The sequence below is a fragment of the Belonocnema kinseyi genome, chromosome 6 (genome assembly GCF_010883055.1).
Source record: "Belonocnema kinseyi isolate 2016_QV_RU_SX_M_011 chromosome 6, B_treatae_v1, whole genome shotgun sequence".
Lineage (NCBI taxonomy): Eukaryota > Metazoa > Arthropoda > Insecta > Hymenoptera > Cynipidae > Belonocnema > Belonocnema kinseyi.
Window position 1 is genome coordinate 34,920,539 of NC_046662.1, and position 23,429 is coordinate 34,943,967.

The 23,429-nt window shown below is 26.1% G+C and overlaps 1 protein-coding gene across 1 annotated transcript in view; it reads left to right on the plus strand.

Annotated features, from left to right (window-relative positions):
- The first annotated feature begins 250 nt into the window (after positions 1-250).
- The window catches only part of LOC117174567 (bumetanide-sensitive sodium-(potassium)-chloride cotransporter), a 58,007-nt gene continuing 34,828 nt past the window's right edge, over positions 251-23,429 (plus strand). Inside the window, exons 1-2 of the mRNA XM_033363792.1 lie at positions 251-735; positions 2,953-3,235. Coding sequence (XP_033219683.1) covers positions 2,969-3,235 — 267 coding nt within the window. The 5' untranslated portion in view covers positions 251-735; positions 2,953-2,968. The remainder of the gene's footprint in view (positions 736-2,952; positions 3,236-23,429) is intronic.

Consider the following 23,429-nt stretch of genomic DNA (forward strand, 5'->3'; position numbering starts at 1 on the left):
GATGGTGGTTCACAGCATACTAAAAAATAGAAAACCGGTCTATAGAGGGCTCTGTGCACAGGACCACGTGTATTCCATGTGGATTCCAACCGGAAGCTTGCACTTTTTTTAATTTCTTCTAAATATTAAAACCCACTCGATCTCCTCGAGTGCGCTGATAGGAATTGCTGAACGTGCATGCGCGTTTATATGGGAAGACATTGTGCAATCCTCGTCAGTGGAAATCGGGCTTTCGTGAAGTTCATACGAGTTCCAAAACGTTGTCGTTCTATAGCCTTCAAAGAGGCTCAGAAATTATACGCACGCGTACAAAAATGAGAGGGTAGCACGTGCTCGAGCAATAGACATAAAGCATCCATAGTCACCATTAGTCAGAGCAAGCCGGCTAAAAGTGAAGAACCGCGTGTCACTCGGGGGTGTATCAAAGTGTTCACTGTTCAGTGTGATGGAACTTCAAAAGGTCTTCCATTTTTAGACCTAGGAAGAGGATCCGGACAAAAGTGTGAAATAATTGATGCTGAAGGGATCTTTCAAAAGAGAGTTCTTTAAAGGGGAGCATAGTACAAAGAAAAAAAGTACGAATTTGGAACCAACTTCTATCAGGGCAATAGAAGCTGCTGCTGATTGATTCAGCAATTGTTTTAAAATGCACTGGACACTATGCCGAAAAACTTGAGAGGATTTGCAAAAAAGGATTTTTGCGAAGTCTAGGAAAGAGATTACGGAAAAGAAATAGTGAGGATTCCGTATTTATTTAAAAAAATTTAGATTCATGAAATCTAAACTAGGAAAAGATATTTTTATAGCCTTTGGAGTTGGGCCAATAGATGCATATTGATCGGCTTGATGGTATTCGTGTGAAAATGACAAACAATCTAAATTTGAATTTATGGTGAAGAGTTAGAAGAAGGAAAGATTGTTTCTTTTATTTTTTTTTGGTTTCAATTTTCAAACAACAAAAAGGGGAATAATTGTCAAATTAGAGAACAGGTGGCTCAAGATTTTTAATCAATAATAAGAAAAGAGGGTAGTGAATGTAATTTAGTATTTTTGATGGCGATAAGGCAATGAAAAATATTGAAAATAAAATGAGTTTTGGCAATGCACTGCAGACAGTAATTAGACATGGAAACTGTCAATAAGAATAATTTCATAATTGACAACCTACGCGGTCGTTATTCACTAATTGTTTCAAGGCAAGGGCACTTCTAAGCCATCGGTGTAGCGAAAAAAGAAATGATCTAGGTGGAGCCTCTTAGTTTCTTGTGATCAAATAAGTAGGATAGTTTCTAAATATATAATTTGCAATTATTTACATTTTGCCGGAAAGAAATTATGTTAACAATCTATTTGAGCCCAAACAATTCTTCAGTATTGGAAAAAATTGTATATAATTGAATACGTTAAAACAATAGCGACTATAAAAATGAACTTTATTAAGCTCATATTTAAAAACAAATTAAAAATCATTTGTTTGGAATCATAGGATGTTCTTTTTTTAATTTTTTTTCGGGGTGGCCGTAGCTCAGGGAAAAACTGGAAATCAGGAAAAAGTCAGGGAATACTATTAATTAGGGAAACGCAGAGAAACGTCAGAAAATTCTTTTTGTTTTTAAATTAATTTTTTATCTTAAAATTTAACTGTTCCTCGTTTTTTTTTGAAAATTGATATTTTTTTAGTTTGGAATTCATCCTTTTGGTTTTTGAAGATTAAAAATTAAATATAAAAAATTAAAAATTAAATTATCTGGATGAATATTGAATTAGTTTGTTACAAAATATTTTTTTTGTTTGTTAAAGATTCATCATTTTAGTTAAAAATTTATTTTTTTTCATGAAAATAAATTTTTTAAACTAAAACATGAACTAATCCAGTTGAAAAATTATCTCTTTAGTTAAGAGTTTTAGTACTTCGCCAAAAAAACATTTTTTTTCTTCGTTGAACATGAATTTTCCAAACTGAAAATGTAATTCTTCTATTTTTGGTTGACAATTAAAAATTGTTTGAAATAGAACTATTTTTTTGAAAATTCTTTTTTATTCAAATTCGTTTTTTTAACAAAAAATGTTACTGTTCTATGTTTGTTTAAAGATTGATATTTTTTGTTGAAAATTCATCTTTTGATAGAAAACTAATCTTCTTGGTAAAAATTTCCTCTTTTTCGGTTAAAAATACAGCTGTTGGGTTGGAAATGAACTTTTTTATTGATATTTCATATTTTCGTGAGAGAAATACAACTGTTATACTTAAAATTCACCGTTTTTGTGAAAAATTCATCTTTTGGATTAAAAATTCATCATATATGCTGACACAGTTGAAAAAATGTTTAAGGCCATGTGATGAGTGGGTCACGTGACCAGATTCCTACCTTACCGCAACTTTGTTTATTTCCCAACCTCTATTCACACGAAATGCCACATCGAGTTGAAAATTTAGGATACTAAACAAGAAGCACTAAGAATGGTGGGTCTGGTCCTAAAATTGTGTAATTATAAAAAAAAAATTTTGTTGTAAATAATTTTTTTTGCTTTTGTTATAATTATTAAAGTTTAGGACCAGACCCATATTTCTTAGTGCTTCTTATTTATCATCCCAAATTTTCAACTCGATGTGGAGCTTTGTGCGAAAATAAGTTAGGAAATAAGAAAGGTGACGGTCAAGTAGGAATCTGGTCACGTGACCCACTCGTCACATGGCCTTAAGTCTTAAATTTAAATTGAGAATTTTTTCATTCCGTTCATAAGAGATCCCATGTTAAAAACCCTGCAAGATTAAAATTATCGTCTTTAAATATTAATAGTCAGAGAAAATCTAAATGTGATCAGGGAAAAGTCAGGGAATTTTTTAAATTAAGTTTTCCGGCCACCCTGTTCCTTTATCTCGCAAAAAACAATTTTCTCAATAAATAGAAGAAAGAAGAAATTTTATCATGAAAAAAAAATTATTTTTAGTTCAAAATCTATAAAAATGGCGTTTGAAAATGGAAAAACGAGGGAAATGGACCCGGAGGATGTGGAATTAAATCCGTTAAGGAGGACCAGATTTCACGTAAATAGGGTCGACAGTATGGAAGGAAGAGCTAGTCTTTTGGGCGAACAGGATTCAAGAAAATCCTTGAAATACATGACGAGAGAAGCTTTACCAAGACTCGATAATTACAGGAATATTTTGAGTATTCAGGTCACCCATAGGCCCTCTTTAGATGAACTTCACAACCCTACCCTTCTGCACAAGGTAAGTAATGTTCATTGATGTTTTTAGAAAGCAAACATTAAACTTGTTCACATCTGAAATATACTTTTCTACTTTATTCCACCCTTTAATAGTAAATTACAGAGTAGACTGTAACAAACTATATAATTTCTGATGTTGAATTCTGCCGATTACTGATTAAATAATTTGTTGAGAAATGAGAAAAAAATTTTCTCGCCCCGGATTTGAACCGGAAACGCGACTGTTCACGAGTAGAGCGTTTAACCGATGTGAATGTAATGACCCATATTTGCAATTTTTCTCATGGTGTTTTGTAGGTCAAGGAAAACCTGGAAAGCAGGAAACATTCACGAAATTTTATTGGTCAGGAAATGTCAGGAAAAAGTTAAGGATTATGTCAAAAATCTGGCAAAAGTCAAGAAATTTATATAAGATGCACTATAAATAACTGTTAATGTCAATAAATTTGAAACCTCTTATTTTAATTCGAAATTACGTTATAGGTGATTATAGATTAAGATTTTAATCGTTGAATATAAATGGTAAGGAAAAATTGGCCAGGAAAAAGTTAGGGAATGTTGAAAATTAAGTTTTTCGGTTATCCTGATACAATATTAGTGTTAGTAATTTATTTGCCATGTATTTCTATTTTGTTCCATTCTTTGCAGTTCCTTCCCCCTGATAACTTTATTTTTAGTTACCAATTTTATTATTTGAAAATCTAACTTTATAATTTAATGTTGAAAATTCATTTTTTTTAACATTCGTCTTTAGGTTTCAAAATTTCACCTATTTTTAATAGAAAATTCATCTTCTTTAGATAAAGTTGCTACTTTTCCATTGAAAATTAATCTTCTTCGGTTCAGAATTTAAATATTTTGTTAAAAATTCGTTTTGTCGAGGTCAAAAATTCCACTCCTGTGTTGAAAATTACCTTTTTTTTTAAAGATTAATCGCTTTAGTTAAAATTTGATTTTTTCAATTAAAAATATACCCATTTTGTTGAAAATATATTCATCTTTTTTTAATGCATTCGACTGTTCATTTAAAATTAAAATATTTCTTATTAAAATATCAAGTATAATAATTTTTGTTGAGGGTTAATCTTTTTTGCATAAAATACTTTGTTTTTTTTTGGAATTTAATTATTTCCGTGAAAATTCAACCATAGTGTTAAAAAATCAACCTTTTTGTTTGAAAATTCAACAATTGCGTTAAAAACTAACATTTTTATAAAGAAATTCATATTTTTGGATTAAAAGTTATGCTATCGTGTAAAATAATTTAGATTTTTAGCTAGAAAATTCAAAAATTTTCTAACAAATTCAACTATTAGTTTAAAATTAAAATATCTCATGTAAAAGTAACTTTATAGATGAATGATCATATTTCCGGTTTTTGAATTCAAGTTTAAACCCTTTTTTTGTAGATATACAACTATATAGTTCAAAAGGAATATTTTTTTTGAAATCTCGTTAAAAATGTTAGAAAATTATTTTTTTTTTCCTTCATGGCTTAATGTTTAAAATTCAATTATTTTTATGAACATTCGTCTTCTTAGTAAAAATGTATCTGTTTTGGTAGTTTAAAGTTCGTCTTTTTTGGTTGAATTCAACTGTTTTCAATTATAATAAAAATATTTTTTGCTTGAAATATCAACTGTTACATTTTTCGTTGAGAATTAATCTTTATTAGTGTAAAATGCAACTACTTTGTTTAAAGCTGAGCCAATTGATTGCATATGGTTTTTTTTTGGTAAGAATTCATCTCTTTAATTGAAAGTGTAAATATTTGGTTCAAAATTCATTTTGTGGCCCAAAACTTAATTTTTTAAAATTGCAATTCAACTATTTCATTTATGGTTGAAAATTGATGTTTTTAAGTTAAAAATTTAACTATTTGGTTGAAAATTCATGTAATTGTTAAAAAATACATTTTTTTATTAAAGATTTAACTATTTTGTCGATATATTCGACTTTTTTGTTACATTTTAATTAGTTTGTAAAAAATTGAAGTATTTGATTAAACCACCTGCGATGTACGACCAGCTTATGTATTCGCTCCCGAGAATGATTTTGTGCATTCAGAGTGGGTCGGGTTGAATGTCTGCCTTTGAACTCGACTGTCGTAAAATCGGCTGAATTCGAAATGTGGTTTTCGGCAGTTTTCCTCTCCCCTGGCCAAACTTTCAGGCAAATGCGAGTACTTCTAATAAAGTGGGATGCAGTCGAGCGTTATGACTGGTTGTGATTTAATTCATACAGTGATTCTAAGCCCGCGTTAGTAAAAAAAATATTGCACAGTCCCTCACATTATGGGTAGCCTAACAAGACAATAATAATCTAAAATTGTTTTATTTTATTTACAAAAGATTCTATGTTGAAAATGAAGAAAGATTGAAGTGCGGATCTTTGAAAATGAATGTTCATAGCAAATTAGAAACAGGTCAGGTAATTATTAAAGAAAACTCAGGGAGAAAAAATAACCATTACTGAAAAATATTTGGCTTTTAACTTCTCACATAGTTCAAGTATATTTTTTTTATTACATGCATAGAGAATTTTCCAAAGAAAAAGAATTTGAATGAAAAAGTGAGATAAGATGTAATCACATGTCTTAAGTAAATTTTGAGATATGCTAGAACTACAATAAAGCTGATAAGATTCAATTTCATCGTAATTATGTTACCTCAAAACCGAAAAAAGTTCCTTCGTTTAAACTTTCCATCGTTTTGAACTTATTTATTTATTTAATCTAACTTCGAATCGAATTGTTCAGTTTTCCAGTTTAATAATCAAACCAACAAACGGAATTCCAAAAAATTAGAAACTAATTATAACAGGGCTTAAAATGATTTAAATTTCGAACTTCAAAACTTTTTTGTTTAAACCTCCCCCCTTACATGAAGAAGTCTAACGAACATTTTGTAAATATATCGATAAAAACAGAAGACACAAGAATATTTTGCACGTAAATAGGGAAATAAATTATTTTAAATAAAATTAATGCTAGTACAAAACTAAGTTAATTTTTGAATTGCTTAAAATTCCTAATATTTTCAGTGAAAATATTGCACTTTCAATAAAATGGATACATTTTTAACTAAATAGATTAATTTTTAACTAAAACAATTATTATCAACCAATAAGATGAATTTTCTACCAAAATAGTCAATTTTTCAACAAAATACATAAATTAAGAACCATATAGTTAAAATTTCAACTAAAAAATATATTTAAAACATTAAATTAAAAAACTTTAAAACTGAATTCAACCAAAAACCAAAGTCAAATTTTCAGCTAAGAAATTTAATTTCGAACCATTTTAATTTTAATGAAGCAGGTGAAATACCAGAAATAGACGAATTATCAAATGAAAAAGATCGGTTTTGTACCAAAACTAGAATTATTACATTTTCAGATAAAAAAAAGTTCATTTTCAACACCAAAAATAAGTTTTTAACAAAGTAGTTTAACTTTTAAACAAGAAGTTTGCAACAAAGTAGTTAAAATTCAAATAACGAGATGAATTTTTAATTTAAATAATAAATCTTCTACAAAAAAATGAGTCCGTAACAAAGTGGATCTACCTTGAATCATGTAATTGTATTTTCAACCGAAAAATATGAATTCTTAAGTACTAATAAAAAAATACGAATTTTCATCAAAATATTTAAATATTCAACCAGAGTAAGACTTCAATTAAAGAATTTCTTTTAAATTAGTTCAAGTTTTACCAAGTAGTTGATTTTTCATTTTGAAAAGAGAAATCTTCAATCATCAAGATAAATTTGTAACAAGAAACAAGAAGAAATTTCCAACAACAAAAAATTGTTAAATTTTCAAATAAGGAAACAAATTGTCAACTAAAATGATGAAACTTTAACAAACAACTAAAACAGATCAACTTTGACCCAGAAATGGAATAATAAAATTTTGTACCAAAAAATGAATTCCTAACGGAAAATGTAATGTTTATAGTTTATATTAGTACGTGAACAATTGTTTATTTTTAATGAAAAGCATTTGAATTAAACCAAAAAATACAAATTTTCAACTAATAAACAGAAATTTTGAACCAAAAATAGAATAGTTAAATTTTCTATCAAAAGAGTTAATTATAACAAAAAATATAGTTCATATTTCTAACCAAAAAAAAATTTTAAATTAAAAACAGTTGAATTCAACCATAACATACGAATTTTCAATCAGATATTTTAATCCTTAAACCAAACAGTTACAGTTTTAAGAAAACAGTTGTATTTTCATTAAAAAAAGATAAAATTTCTACCAAAAGAGTTGCATTTTTAATCAAGAAAGATTTTTTTGCCAAGAAATTGTTGAACTTTCATCTAAATAATTAAATTTGCAATCAAACAGTTGCATTTTTAACCAAAAGGATCAAACTTGACCTAAAGGGATGAATTTGCAAGAAATAAGTCGAATTTCTAACAAAGAAACATTTTTTCAGTTAATGAAGAAAAAAATTTGAAATAAATTGTATAATTTTCGACCGAAAAAAGTTAATTTTCAAACTTTTTTTTGAAAACTGAAAACTTTGCGTAGACAATAACGGTAATTTTTCATCTTACTTTTTGATTTCGAGCTAAACACTTTTAAATCCGAACTACAAAAAGTATGTCGCTCGGACTAGCAACATTTTAGACCCTGAACTGTAGTTAGATTAGATAAAAAAAAGTTTAGAACGATGGAAAGTTTAATTTAATCAACTTTTATATTTATTTAGATTATTTTCATTTTTTATTTTATGAAATCATTAAACATTTTTTTTAGAAATTATTTGAATTATTTGAACGATTAAGCGGCCAAGCTTTGAACACCAGTTTAAGCATTTAAATAAAGTCTGGTTCTAATTTAAGCCGAAGTGCATTTTTTAAATAGAATAAATCTTGTTTAAATAACCGACTTTTAAACCTGATTTCCTATCACAAGATTTCTGGATTCCTAGCATATCTCGGTATATGTATAATTTTGCAGTAGGTAAAGGCGAGTTTGTCCAGCCAAGAGTTATATGTTATACGATGCGCACTTAGATGCTAAATCATATGAAAAAAAATTAAAACAATGTAGAAGGTATTTAAAATTGCGAATTTTGGTCCATTTTTAACTTTCATACCTTTTGTAATTTAATGATATTAATACGTATTCATTTTTGATCATTCATAATAAAACGCAGTTTTTGAGAAATATCTGTTAAAGAAACAATTTCCGAAAACTATATGAACTTTTTAAGAATAAACTTTTAAACCTAATTTTTGAAAAAAAATCAATTTATTCTCTAAATAAATTATTTATTTAAAGATAGCTTACTACAATTTTCTCTGGAAAAGTAAGTTTAGATCCTTTTGAACTATGAAAATCCTTGATTAATGAATCTTCAATCGTTAATTTTATAAACTAAAAAATTGGAAATTGCAAGTAATTAAAATTGTATTATTACCAAACGAAAGCTCATAATTACATGCCTTTAAAATATAAATTTTGAAAATTGAATAATTTATCATTTTATACTTTCAAAATTCAAGAATTTTTATTTTTAATTCTTCAGAATGGTGGTATTTCCAATTGTAAATGTTTAAAACTGAAGAGTATTGAATTTTGAAACTTTACAATTTGAAATTGTGCAAATTTCAAGTGTTACGATTACAAATTCTGCGGTTCTCTTGATTTATATTGACAACTTCTTCGATTTGAAATAGAGAACTTTTAATTTTTTAATCGTCAAAATCATTTAAATTAAGTTAATTTTCATTCTAATTAAATTTTTAAGAATTTCGATTTAAAAATCTTTAAAATTGATGAGTTTTCGATTGCGTACCTTCAAAATTTAATAAATTGCAAATTTAAATCATCATAATTACATCTTTCTAAAATATACACATTGCGAATTAACATAAATATAAAATTTTTTAAAAATCACTATAAATGAAAGAAAAATTATATTGGAATTAAAACAAAACTTTTTGAATCAAAGACCAATTCTTTCAATAAAAAGAAATTTCTTCGAATCAAAGAAACTTTTCTTTGACTGAGAACCAATAAAAAAAATTGATTTAAAGAATCTTGTAACTGAGTGTATGTCCTATAAAAATATTTTACTACGATATAAAATTTCAAATAAACCAAATTATTTATTTCTCTGTAGGTTTTTTAAATCTCATATTAAAGCACTTAACTTTATATTTTGAACAATAATTTAAAAAATTTAAATTCTTTACTAGAGGTTTCAAACTGTTTGACTGCCTGTTAATTCTCTCGTCAATTCTAGAAAAGTAGATTTCGTATATAGTACAAAACCCGATGAATTAAAAATATATAGTAATTTTTTTATTTTTTATTTTTTTGAAGTATACTTGACCCTATATTTCTTTAAAATGTTCGAATGACTATAAAAAGGTAAAAATGCCTCGAAAAATTGATGCTCTTTATCGCTGCACAAGAAATTTTTTATCATAAGAAACACGAACAATCCAATAATAAAGTTTAAACTTGATAAAAATACTATTTATTTTACGTGAAAATATGACAGATGATACAATAAAACGTGCGTTTTATTCAGTTATTTCGCTTTTATTTCAATTTGATATGTTTTGAACTTACTGGCATTTTTTCTAAATTATTGAAATATTACAAAATTGAGAAATTTTTCTTTAAAGCCTTTTTCGAAATTGTATGAAATTATTAAAAATATTTCTTTTTTAGGAATTTTTTTTATTTTCTTAAAACTTTTCAAAATTCTTAAAGCGCTTCTAAATTTTTTTTAAATTGTAAAAGATTCTCAGTTCGTTAAAAACATTTTGAAATCTTTTTACGTTTTAAATTAATTTCTGATCTTTTCAAAACGTCTAAACCTAAAATTATTAGAATTTTCCCTAAAATTTTATGCAAAAATCTGCATGTTAAAAAAAAATGTCGTAAAATCTTCCCGATTAAAAAAAAATGTTGGAAGTATTTTAAAATCTTTTGAAATGTTCACAAATATTAATTAAAAACTAGTTTTTTTAAATTAAAAAACTATTTTAACGTTTCACAGAAATCTTAAGAACATTTTTATATTTTCCAGCAACCTTTAAAAATTCTTGAGAAGCTTCTAAAACAAAAAAAAATTGGCAAAATTAGAAAAATTGCTTAAAAATCTTTCCGATTCCTTTTGGACAGTTTTGTAAATCTTTTAAAATCTTTTGAAATGTTAAACATTTTTTATTAAAAATTAATTTTTCTACATTAAATGACATTTTTAAGTTTCGCAGAAATCTAAAAAGAAAACTTTTTAATCTCTTGAAACCTTTAAAAATTTTTAAGAATCTTTTTAAGTTTGTAATTATTTTTTAATCTTTTCAAACATTTAATTGTCTCTTATACTTACTCGATTACCCGAATTTTTTCTTAAAAATTTTAATTTCGCTTAATTGAAAAACTTGTATTTAAGTTCTATTATATTATTCTGCGAAATTTAAGGAAAACATTTAAAAACCTTTGAAATATTTCTCCATTTTTTCTTAGAATTAATTTTTCAAAATAAAGATGATTGGAAATTTTCCCATGAATTTTGAGAAAATTTTTGTATTTTTATGGAAAATATTTACTTCAAAATCTTCGTGATTCTGCTTCTAAATTGTAGGAAATCCTTTGGAATTTTGAAATATTTTTCAATTTTGTCTTAAAATATTTGAAAAATTTTGATTCTTTCGAACCTTTTTAAAATTCTTAGGAAGCTTTTTTCCGAAGCTTACAAAAAATCTAAATTTTGTTTGAAATGTTTTAAAATCTGCTCGAGATTTAAATTCTTTTAGAATCTGTTCGAACCTTTTGAAACTTTTAAATATCTTTCGAAATAAAGTAGTTTCATTAAAAAAATTTAAATGCTAAAAAATTTAAAAAACTGTCCTAAAATCTTCCAGATTCTTTTCGACATATTTTGACATCTAAAAACTTAAAATTAATTCTTTGAAATAAAACCTAAACCTAAATTCTAGTGTTATTTGTTCTAAGAGAGCATTTTTAGATCGATGTTTATATAATTTTTCTCATCTATAATATTATAGATTTTGTTAAATATTAGTAGACAATCATACAACTACAAATTCGAACCCCGAATCACATTCAAAGTTTTGGAAAACATGATATTTGGTAATCATTGTGATCATAAGACACATAAATTTGAATGTTTATCCTCTTCGTAAAAATGTTTAATCATGAGATCTCGCATAAATTGTCGAAATCCTGATTCGTTACGACACTGCATGAATATTGCTTAGTCTCTATTTTCAGTTTAATAATCTATTTATTTCATGATAAGATTAATTTATAATTTTTTCTAAACATTATGAATAGAAGAGAAACTTTTAATTAAAAATTATTTTGTAGTAATGGAAAATAATGCTGTGCTAAACAACTTGCTTATTTGTAAACTTTCTGGGACGACTTAAAAAATCCTTAAATAATATCCCGAAAGAGAAAATATTCGAAGCAGAAAATTCGCGAAATGATAATCAAATCTAATCAACACAATTTTCTTTACTGATTAAAGTTTTTAAAATTATTGTTTGCATTGAAGTTAACAATAATTAAAACAATATAATATATATAATTCTGCATTCAAATTTTTGTTTGGAAATGTGCATAGTATTTTTTTTAATTACGAAAGACTTTCTCACAAATCCAATTTTTAATTTGAGAAAATTTTTTTTTATTTCGAGATACATCAGTGCTGAATTAAACTGTGCAAAGTTTTTTTTAAAAACGTTATTGTTCATTAGGACAGCGATAAAAAATCTCATATTTATTTAACCAAAATTTTCATCCAGAAATATAATTCTTTAATTATCGTTAGTTTAAATGCAAATAATAATTTTTTTTAACTTTTAATAAGAAAAAGAAATTTTCTTTAGTAAATATATTTGATGTTTTTAAATTTATAAATAATATATTTAATTTTCTGGGCGGGAAATTTCAAATGAGGTAATATTATAAAATATAAGCTTTTGGGAGTTTTATTATCTGGGAATTGTGTAATTCGTTAACAGTATAAAATTTTGGGGAATGTTATTATTCGCGCAATTTCTCCATTCGGAATTTTTATATCTCGGGCATTTCTTATTTCGAATATTTTCTTTTCGGAAATTTTAGTGTCGAGAGTTTTATTCTTTGGAATTTTTCAGTCATCCCAACTTTTTCGCACTTTTAAAGAGATGAAAAACAAATCTTTAAGAGAATAAGCAGATTTTCTTCAGATTCATGGGGGATTGCAAATGATTTTTGGTATTGAGCGATCAATCATTGATTATTTGAATTGATATTTACCACCGAAAATAACTGAGAATTCGGTGTTTTACATTTAATAGACATACCGAATTTAGTCAATTTAATTTTGTATATAATTTTATTCAAATAATTAATTAACTACTTTCAAAAATAAAATCGTAATATTAAATTAATAATTATTATTCATTAATATTATTAAATTAATGAATATCTTATATTATCTAATGAGAAATATTTGCGTTCGTGAAACTTGATCAAGAAAACTAACTAAACGTGAAATAAAAAGACCTTGAGTTTGAGAGAGCTAGATTTCATGAATACCAAGAATTATTATTAATATTTGCAAGGCCTCTAAAGTACAAATAAATTCACATATGAAAACGCAGGCGTCATTACAATTTTCAAAATTAGATTAAAATACTTGCGAATAAAAAATATTTACTGTTATTAAAAAGGTTTTAAATTCTTGACTTTTTAAAGAACTTTTTCTAAAACTATTTAAATTACGCTTAATTTTTTTTTAGTATTCTAATCGTTCAATAATTCTTCAATGTAATATTCAATGGCTTTGGCATCAGATATTAATTAAAGATTATATATTAAAGAGTATTTACCAGAAACTACTTTTAATCGTGTTTTAACAGTTTAACTATGATTAAGTGTTTTGAAAACCGTTATGTTAAAATTCACTTAGTATTAAAATAAATCATTTCTAGAATGATTTTTGGCAAGGACTATTCAATAATTAATCAATTATTAATCGGTAATACCTACCAGAGAAATTGAAAACTATAAAACGCTTCTAGGTTTTCTTCCTAAATCTTCAAAAATTAAATTTCTTTTAAAATTGTTTGAAATATTTTTGAATTCTAAATGGGGTTTGAAAAAAGATGAATTTGAAATAAAATATTTAAATCTTCATCCAAAGATGATTACTTTTCCACCAGCTGCATTTTTAACCAAAAAATATAAAAAAATTTCCAAAATTCAGGATTTTTCTACAAAATAATTAAATTTTGTAACAAAAAATGTGACTTTTCCAAACAAAAAATTTAATTTTCAACTAAAATGATAAATCTTCAGAAAGGAAGATGATTTTTCAACAAAAAAGCTGAATTTGGAACCAATAAGTTGAATTTTAAATCTGAAAGCATGAATGTTGAAAAACAACAAACTCATTTTCAACAAAGTAAATAACTTTTCTATAAATTATCGGAAAAAACTTTTAAATCTTGTAAAATAAAAAAATGTCTTAAAATCTTCCAGATTTTATTCGATATTTTAAAAAATTGTCTTAAAAATTTTTTTAAAATGTTTACATTTTTTCTATTTTAGATTCTTTTTAATACTTCTTCTGTGTGTCTTATAAAAAAACTACATTTTTTATTTTTCCTCAAATTTATTTTAAAATTTCTAAAAATCTTTTTAAATAATTGGCATTTTCCCTAAAATTAAAGAAAGCGATTTTGGAAATATTTTTAAATATTCTCTTAAAAGTAATATCTCGAACCAAAAATTCTTTTTAATTTTTTCTAGAAAGTTTATGAATTTTTTGTATTCTCTTGAAACCTTACAGAATTCTTGGTAAGCTTCTCTAGTCTTTTCCTCTAAAATCTATAACAATCTACATTTTGTTTGACTTTTTTAGGCCTTTTCAATTTTAAAAAATTTCTAAATCCTTTAAACCATTTGAAATACTTCTCGAATTTTTTCTAAAATATTGGAATCCTGCCAAATTTTTTTTGAGAATGTTATGCACTGTTTTTTGAAATTTGAGGAAATCATTTGAAATCCTTTTCAATTTTCTCTTAAAATTCAATTTGCAAAAAAAATCATTAAACATTTTCCTAGGAATCTTGAGACAATTTTCCTATTCTCTTGAAATCTTTTAAAATTCTTCAAAAAATTCTTTTTCGGAATTTCTCAAAAATATACGTTTTGTTGGAAATGCTGTAAAATCTTCTCAAGATTCACATTATTTTCAAATCTTATGAAAACTTCAAAGCGTTTCTTAAAATAAATCAGTTTTTGCTAAAAAAAAAATGTTAATCTTGTAGAATAATGAAAAGCTACTTTAAAAATTTCCGAATTCCTTTCGAGACATTTTGAAATCTTGAAAACATAAAATTAATCCTTCAAAATAAAATTGAACTGATTAAAAAAATGTTCAAAAAATCTTTTTGTCGTTATCGGTAGTTTTTTTATTACCGATAACGTCAGTTTTTACGCTTCTAAAAGTAAAGAAATTTTAAGTTGTCTATAATTTCAGTTTTCTCATCTCTTTAAGATGTAAAAAATTTGAAAAAGTTATAGTTTGATGACAAAATGTCACAAACTGACTTAATTCCCATTATTAAAAAATCATTTGCGATAAAAATGTCCTCTTTAATCAGAAAGGTTTCCAAACATTTATAAAGAAATTTTATCATGAAATCAAAGTACTTATTTGAAAATTTTTATTTACTTAATTTATGGTGCCAAAAATTCGTAATCTTGATTAATATACAAACAAACAGAAAACTGCTACTGAAAGTCATAATCACGCAGTGTCACAAGTAATCAGGTTTTCTACAACCATGTATGCGAGATCTCGTGACTGTAACTTTTTAAGAAAACGATAAACATTCAAATTTATTTATCTCAATAAGAACAGTGCATAAATTAGTAGATTTGGGGGGGGGGGGGTTAAGGTCGACGATTTTTTTATGTTGTCTAACATGGGAGGGGGGAGGTACATGGAAAATTCAACAATTTGTTGAAAATCAAACTGTTTTCTAGAAATCTTTTTTAATTGTTTAAAGATTCAACTTATTGGTAAAAAATTTATTTAATGCAACATTTCGGATAAAATCTTTTTTTTTTACCAACTGAAACATATTTATTGGTTGGAAATTAAACTGATGTAAAAAACTCTCCTTTTGGTTTTGGAAAATTTATCTTTTTTTTGGTAAAAGTGTCATCTTTTGTACTCGAAAATTCAACTATTTGGTTCAAAATATATGTATAGTAATTTGTTCAAAATTCGTCTTTTTGATAGAAAATCAATCTTCTGTATTAAAAATTCAAATTATTTGTTCAAGATTGATGTATTTGTTAAAAATTTGTCCTTTCGTTAGGAAATAAGTCTTCGTGGCTTCAAAATTTAATATTTTGGATAAAATTTTTTTTTCTTCATTGTCTGAAAAATCTTTTTCTGTTGGAAATTCAAGTCATGTTGAAATTTCTTCTTTTTTGATTCGATCAAACTGTTTCTTATGTAAAATTGATTTTTTTTTTTTGGTTAAAATATTAAATATTACATTTTTCGTTGAGAATTAATCTTTCGTTTATTTAAAATTCAAGCATTTGGTTCAAAATTGATTTATTTGTTAAAAATTCGTTTTTTTTATTGAAAATCAATCTTTATGGTATTTTTTGATCAATTTAACTGTTTTTTATAAAAACTGACAATCTGTTTTTGGTTAAAATATTAATCATTACATGTTTCGTTCAGAATTTGTCTTCCTTGGTTGAAAATTCAACTGCTTGTTTGATTTTCGGTTTTGATTCCCGGCTCGAATTTGCATTTCCGGTTAATTTCTGGGTTTAAAATTTTTTTACGAAAATGGCAGATATAATTGAAGAATTTCCAAAGATTGAGACATTTTTAACGAACCTCCTAGAGTCAATCCGAATTGATCAGGTCAGGTCGAAATCGAGACCTGCACGTACTTCGTATTAATTAAACCGTTAACGCGACCATGGTGACTAATACCTTATTTACTCATTTCGGTTGCAACATACGATGAAAATACAACGCAAAAAAAATTAATATACAAAACTTAAATACCATGACAAACTAAAGTTATAAAGCTTCGTGAAAGCGATTTTGAGGCCAAATTGAAAACTGTTTATTTTTCCTATTTATATTATCATTAGTTTAGAATAATAATTTTTTTATAAAAAGTCTAAAATAATTTCATAGAAATAGATTGAAATTCCTTGTCTTTGGTTATTAAGGGCTAGATTAAATGGCTTTATGGGATTAGTAGGCGAGGCGCGTTCTTGAGGCGCCTTACACCCACACAATCGTCGTGAGGTATATCGCAATGTTGATCAAATTAACGAGTGGCGCCTCACTTAAGAATATCGTTGTTGTAATTATATTTAATTTTCGGTCTTCTCCATTGTTTTATTAAAAATTTAAGACACTGATTCACTTTAGAAGTCAATTTCATTGTCGTTAAAATTAGAAAATTAGAACTCTTATTATAGCTAAATTTTGTTTCGTTTGAAGTAATTCGAAGTTAACTTCAAATGCAATCACTTGAAGTAGAACTGTTTTTAATTTTTTACTTTTAAAGTAGAAGTCTATCAAATTCTTAATTCAGATATTTTCAACTGAACAATTTTTAAATTTCATATTTTCAACTTTTCTAAAATTGAACAGTTTGAAGATTTGGGGTTAAAAAAAGAATAATCCATGTTATCAACTTTAATCCTGTAATTTGAAGAATGAATCAATAAATTTTCTAATCTTTAAAATTATATCATTTCATAAATTTAAAGTTAAAATATTCAAAACTGATCGATAAAAAATCATTTTTTTGCTCATAAACACTTTTTAAATTTGAAGTTAAGACACTTTTATTTTAAGTCGTATCAAATTGTATCGTTTTTAATATTTGAATCATAAACGCTCATTTCGAATAAATAGTCAAATATTTCTAAATACTCAATAATTATTCTGTTTTTTTTTTATTAAAAATTTCTTTCAAGTTGAATCGGTTAAAATTTCATATCAATCTATTAATTTAAAGTTATTTAAAAAAAAATTCTAACTGAACAGTTCAATTTTTAACGTTATAATGTGTAAATTGTTCAATTTTTAACATGTTTAAAATTTTCTTCTAAAATTAATCATTAGGTATTTTTACTTCAACCATAAGCTAACTTCACTTTGTTAAAAGCTGAGGGGAAAACAACAGATCAAATGCATGGAACAAGACCTTATTTCTGTGATATCTTTGTAATTAATAATAATTATTATAATTTTATTATTTCATTGAATAGTAATTAAAATATAAAAACTATTTTTCAACTACATTTATATAGAAAAAATTAACTTTTACGAACATATTAGCAAATTAGGGCAAAAAATGAACTGAATCCCATACATTTTGTCCATTGTTTTCCCCTCAGTAATCTACGAAGTGAATTTAGCTGTTGATTGAAGTAAAAATACCTAATTGTTCATTTTTTAATACTTAAAACAAAATTAAATTTAGAAAATCAACAATTGATTTGTATTCACAGTAGATCAACTTAAAAAGTTCTTTTATCCAGAATGTTCAATTTCAAATGCTTTTATTTTTTAATTGTTTAACAAAGAAAACATTATTTAGTAATACCAAAACGTTTACGAAAAATTCTAATTTCTCCATAATCTTTAAATATTTTCTTCTAACACAAAATGTATTTTTTTCTTGAATTTCCAATAGTTAACAATTGAAGAAAACTGCAATTTCTACCTTTTAACAGTTGAAAATTCAAGAAAAAGCAAATATTGTATTTTAAAAGTTTAAAGAATGTAATAATTTAAACATAATTATTATTTTTTTAAATTATTTATTATTTATTGTTTATTATTTGTTATTTATCACTCATTATTATTTAAATATAATTTAAGGTGAGAATTTAATCAATAAACATTTCAATCCATACTCTTTCTTTTAAATGTAATTTTTTCTTAAACGAATTGATATTGGCAAATCAATAGTTATTTAATGGACTCAGTAATAAATTTACGAGATTTAAAAAAATTCCAACTCCGATAATCTGCTTGCAAGTCTTAAATACAAAATTTTAAAAAATGAAAGAGTTTATAATTACGCGTTGTAAACTGAATAATTTCATGACATAAAATGTTAGAAATTTAACTAAAAATTTAAGAACAAAGTTGAAATAAGACATATTGTAAATTAACTTCCTGGTTTTACCGGTCTAAAAAAATTCCCGATCATTTCCCGGCATCCTGGTCCAGCGGCCAAACTTAAGTATTAAGCATTGTATGGAAAAGAACAAATAATTTTGGGGGATACAGTGCTTAATTAAAATTGAATGAGAATGATAAATTTTATCTAGAACAGCAGAGGAAACGAACATATCTTGAAATTATCTTTATTTAAGTAAAGAGTTTTAGACGAAAATATTTTTTTATTAAATGGGTATCGGTTTCTTTTTAACATTTCTTACAGTTGCCAATGGGCCTTTTATTGTTAATTTTATAAATCAAATGTACTTTTACGACTGTAAGTTTTTAAGTTTGTAGCTTCTCGATTAAAATTATGGCTAAACAAATTAATAAATTTATTTAAAAAGCAGTACAGAACTATGATGACCAACAAAATCGAAATTTTTCCAGATAGTGAAAAAACATCCTATAAAATCAAAATCATAATTTCAAGATAATATAAAAGTCCACTTCTGAGAGAAAAATGTGCTGATTCAAGCCGAAAAATTCTATTGGAAAAAGTTATCCAGTTTTGAAAAAATAGATGTGTCAGATTGCAATCTCAAAGTGCACACGCCACAAATCGGAACAGTCTTAGCTTTGGATTGCGATAAAAATTTAATGTTCAGTGAGAGTTTAAAAAAATGTCATTCTTGCGCTATTAAGTTTCTGAATGAGGTTTGAAAAGTTTGAAACTAAAAATATTAGCCAGTTTCGAGAAAATTATCGTATCAGTTCGGAATCTGAAAGTTACACTCACAACAAATGAGAACACGCTTGGATGCATATTACGATAAAAAATGTAATCCTTAGTTTGAATAAAAAATAAAAACGTATTCCCGAGATATTGAGTGTCCGAGTGTAGTTTAAAAAGTTTTTATCTGAAAAAATTAATTTTTGAGGAAATAGATGTGTCAATTAATAATCTCAAAGTCACACTGACCACAAATTCAAACTGGCTCGGGTGCGAATTGCGATAAAAATCTAATCTTCAATTTAAATACAAAATTAAAACTTATTTCCGAGATATTGAGTTTCCAAATGTGGGTTGAAAAGTTGTGCCCTAAGAAAGTTAGTTTTGGGGAAATATATGTGTCAATTAACAATTTCAAAGTTACACTGACCACAAATTGTAGCAGCCTTGGCTTCGAATTGCGATAAAAATGTAATCTTCAGTTTGAGTACAAAATAAAAACGTGCTTCCGAGATAATGAGTTTTCGAATGACGGTTAAAAAGTTTTCAAAGTTTTGATTTTTCACAAAAGTAGAAACTTACTCCTACTCGTATGTAAAAGCTACACAAGAATTACAAATGTTTGATAGAAACTAATTATTCTATTCCATGCATATCAAAATTTAGTGTATATCTTAAAAGTACTATGAAAAGAAGAAAATATATTTTTTTATAAATGATTATAATTTTAGGAAATATCGTAAATAGAAGAAAAAATGTTTGCGAGGCTAAAACGCGCCGCTGACAATTTTACTAAAATTTTAATTAAATTCCATTATTACTATAATAAATAATGAGAATTAGATCAAACCTTTTTGTCCCAATGTGTATTTGGATTTTTTAAAAATTTTTTATGCAATAAATTACTCTGGTTTATTGTATAATAAATCCTTGAAATCCTTGGAAACCTGAAAAATTCTTGAATTTTTTGCCCGAAAAAAACCTGGAAAGGTCCTTGAATGTTGCTAATCGTCCAGGAATTTTGATTCCCTTAAAGAAAAAAAAATGTTTTTGAATTTCTTCTCTGCTGCACGAAAAAAGACTGCTAAAACGTTTTTTGGTAGGTTCATTTATTTACTCTTTTTTATCTTTGCCATTCTTATTTGACTTCTTATTTTTTGGTTTTATTGATAGTAGAAAAACACAACTTTTCAACAAGAGATTGTAAATTTTATCATGACGGAAAATCACGAAACTAAAATCGAAAATCTTTCAAAGTTTCTCATTTATTTCCGATTGTTTTCAATTTCAAAAACAATTTAATGACACTTTTTTTAATCTGATACTTTTTTCTGTTAATATATTAAAAGTGTAAAAAACTTTTACTTATTAGAATTGGCTGAAATTTGATTGAACTATCCAGCACTATTTGCAGAGAGCTGCAGAATGTTTTCTTTCTTGAATGTTCATCCTTTTAGATGAAAATTCGTTGTTCGTTTTGTTTGAAAATTAATTTATTGAAGTCGAAATTTAACTATTTAAGTTGAAGATTTATAATTTTGTTTTAAAATTCATCTAGTTGGTTGATGCTTTAACTATTTTTGTAGAAGCTATTTTTTTGTTTTTTAAAATATTAATTTATTTTAACTGAAAATGTAACTATTCAATTTTTTGTTAATAGTTATTTTTTTGATTGCAAGTGAAACTAAAGTTTAACTATTTTGTTCAAAATCCGTTTTTAAATCTAAAATTAATTTTTCACCCCAAAAATTTAGCTCTTCCATTTTTTGTTGAAAATTGGTCTTTTTTAGTTGAAATTCGGCTTTATTGGTAGAAATCCAATCTTTTTAGTTAAAATTTCCTCTTTTGGTTAAAGCTGCAACTGTATAATTCAAAAGTGAACATGCTAGCGGACGTCCCCGCACACTTTTTTTGTGTTTTTTTTTCAAAAAATTTTTATTTTGCTAACAACGTGTGTATATTTCCAGGTTATGTGTATTACAATTCTCCCGAGCGTTACTTCCAAACTACACAATATTTTTGGCCGAAATCTTTGGACTTACAAATAAACATAGTAACTAATCTCCCGGAACTAACCTTGTTTGCAGGCAATTAAAAAAGTTTATTTCATACATGATTTCCAAATTATCGGAAAGGCAGAGATGAAAAACGTCTTAACCTCAAAATAATGCATACAATTTTTATTTAGCACAATAATTATTTTTTGTTACTATCCCTCAAAAAAGAGTCCGGGGACGTCCGTTATGATATTTTATAGCATCTCCGAATTCAGTTTTAAAAAATTTTTCATTTTTGTGGGAAAAGGCCGGGGGAACTGTACCCGATTGACCACACGACGAAGTATCACATGCCCTTAATACTGTTTGTTTCAAAATTGGAATATTTCGTTTAAGATTCCTATTTGTAAATAGGAAATTCCAGTATTTGGTTGAAAATTGAAGTAGTTTGTTGAGAAGTCATCCTTTTTGGTCGAAAACTCAACTGTTTTGTTTAACATTTTTCCGTATTGGACAGAATATTCATCCTTTTGGATTTAAAATTTATTACTTTTCGTTAAAAGTGAAACTGTCCTCTGAAAATTCAATTGTTTGGTTGAAAATTCAACTGTTTTTGTTTGAAGTTTAAGATTTTTTGTTTGAAAATTCGATCAATTGGTCGAAAATTCACCTTCCTGGGTTCAAAATTTATTTATTTTATTGAGGCTGATAAATTATCTAAAATTTCGTACAAAGTTTCGTAAAAAGTATTTTTTTACTGTGCAAAAAAGGTACCTAGACATTTTTTTAACCTGGAAACCCCAGAGTCCTGGATTCTTTTAAAAAGCTAGATACCATAAATTAAACCCTTTTCGAACGAATGTAGTTATACAGTTCTGTACTGCCATCCTTCAAATATGCATTTAATATTATATACCATTAAGCCCCCTTTCGGGGTAGGCGTAACTCACTCGGTGGGAAAAGGGATAATGGGAGGAAGGAGGTATGAGTATAGATTTTTTAGATTGATCTGGAATTATCGTGTTACTTTTTTAAGCAAAGTTACTTTAAAATGTAAAATATTCGAATTTTTTTTTGTTTAAAAATTTTTTTATGGAGGAAAAAAAAATTTTAAATGAGATCGTTTTTAATTACAATAGGAGCACTTTATAGTGGTTGTCCAAATATGGTCGTTCGATTCTTGGTTTTATTTTGAGGAATTCTATACATTAACTTGAATATTGGACGTTAAATAGGATTTTGAATTTGATTTTAATCGAATTTCAATTTCTTAAATTCCAAATTGAACATTTAAGACTCCGAACCTTTTTAAATGAAAATTTCTTAATTTTCAGGTTACTCGAATCCTTTTAGAATATTTTAAAATATTTAATAACTTATGCTATTAATTCTTGTAAAAATAATAGTCTGGCAGATTACTTTTTAAAAGACACTTTCCTTTGTATTAAAACAAGACCCCGAAATTGTTGAAGTTCAGATTTTAAATTGTGAAGTTTAAATTGAAAATGTGTTTAATATCGGCAATTAAACTAAGAATCCTTGATTTTCAGAGAAAATAGCATTGCAAAATAAACATGTAACACAAACATTAGTATGTTTGCACTTGCAGAGATTCTGTCAACGATGTTTCTGGCACTAACCATGAAGCAGTGATTCTTAGAATAATTATTACAATAAAGTTAATTACAATAAAGTTAAAATAAACCATTGTTTGCAAAAGGTTTCTCGGATACAGTATGTTGTATAAATTTACTACAATTTGTAATTTAAAATTTTCTGATTTATTATTAAGCGGTGCTCTTGAATGTTTGAATTGCCGGGTATTAAATTTGTATCTCTGATCGCATGGGATTTCAAAGGATTTTTAAAGATTTTCAAAGATTCAAAAGTACATCTACGGATTCTAGAGAATATTATAGGCTTCCGAAAGATTTAGTAAAATTTCAAAACACCTAAGAAAATTATGAAGGATTTTAAGAGATTTTCAGTCATTTTAATGGCTTCGAAAATATTTAAGAGATTTCAAGATATTCAGAAAGATTCCCACGAATTTTGAAGATTCCATTTATTTAAAGGGATCTCGTAACATTACGAAATATTTTATGAAATTTTAAAGATTTTAACCTTTTAGTAATAAATGAAGGGAAAAGATTAATAAAGATTTGGAAAAAGAGGAAGAGAAGACCCCTATGTTGGAAGTTTTTCTTTTAATCCGATTTTCTTCGGATATGGCTCACATTGTAGCATT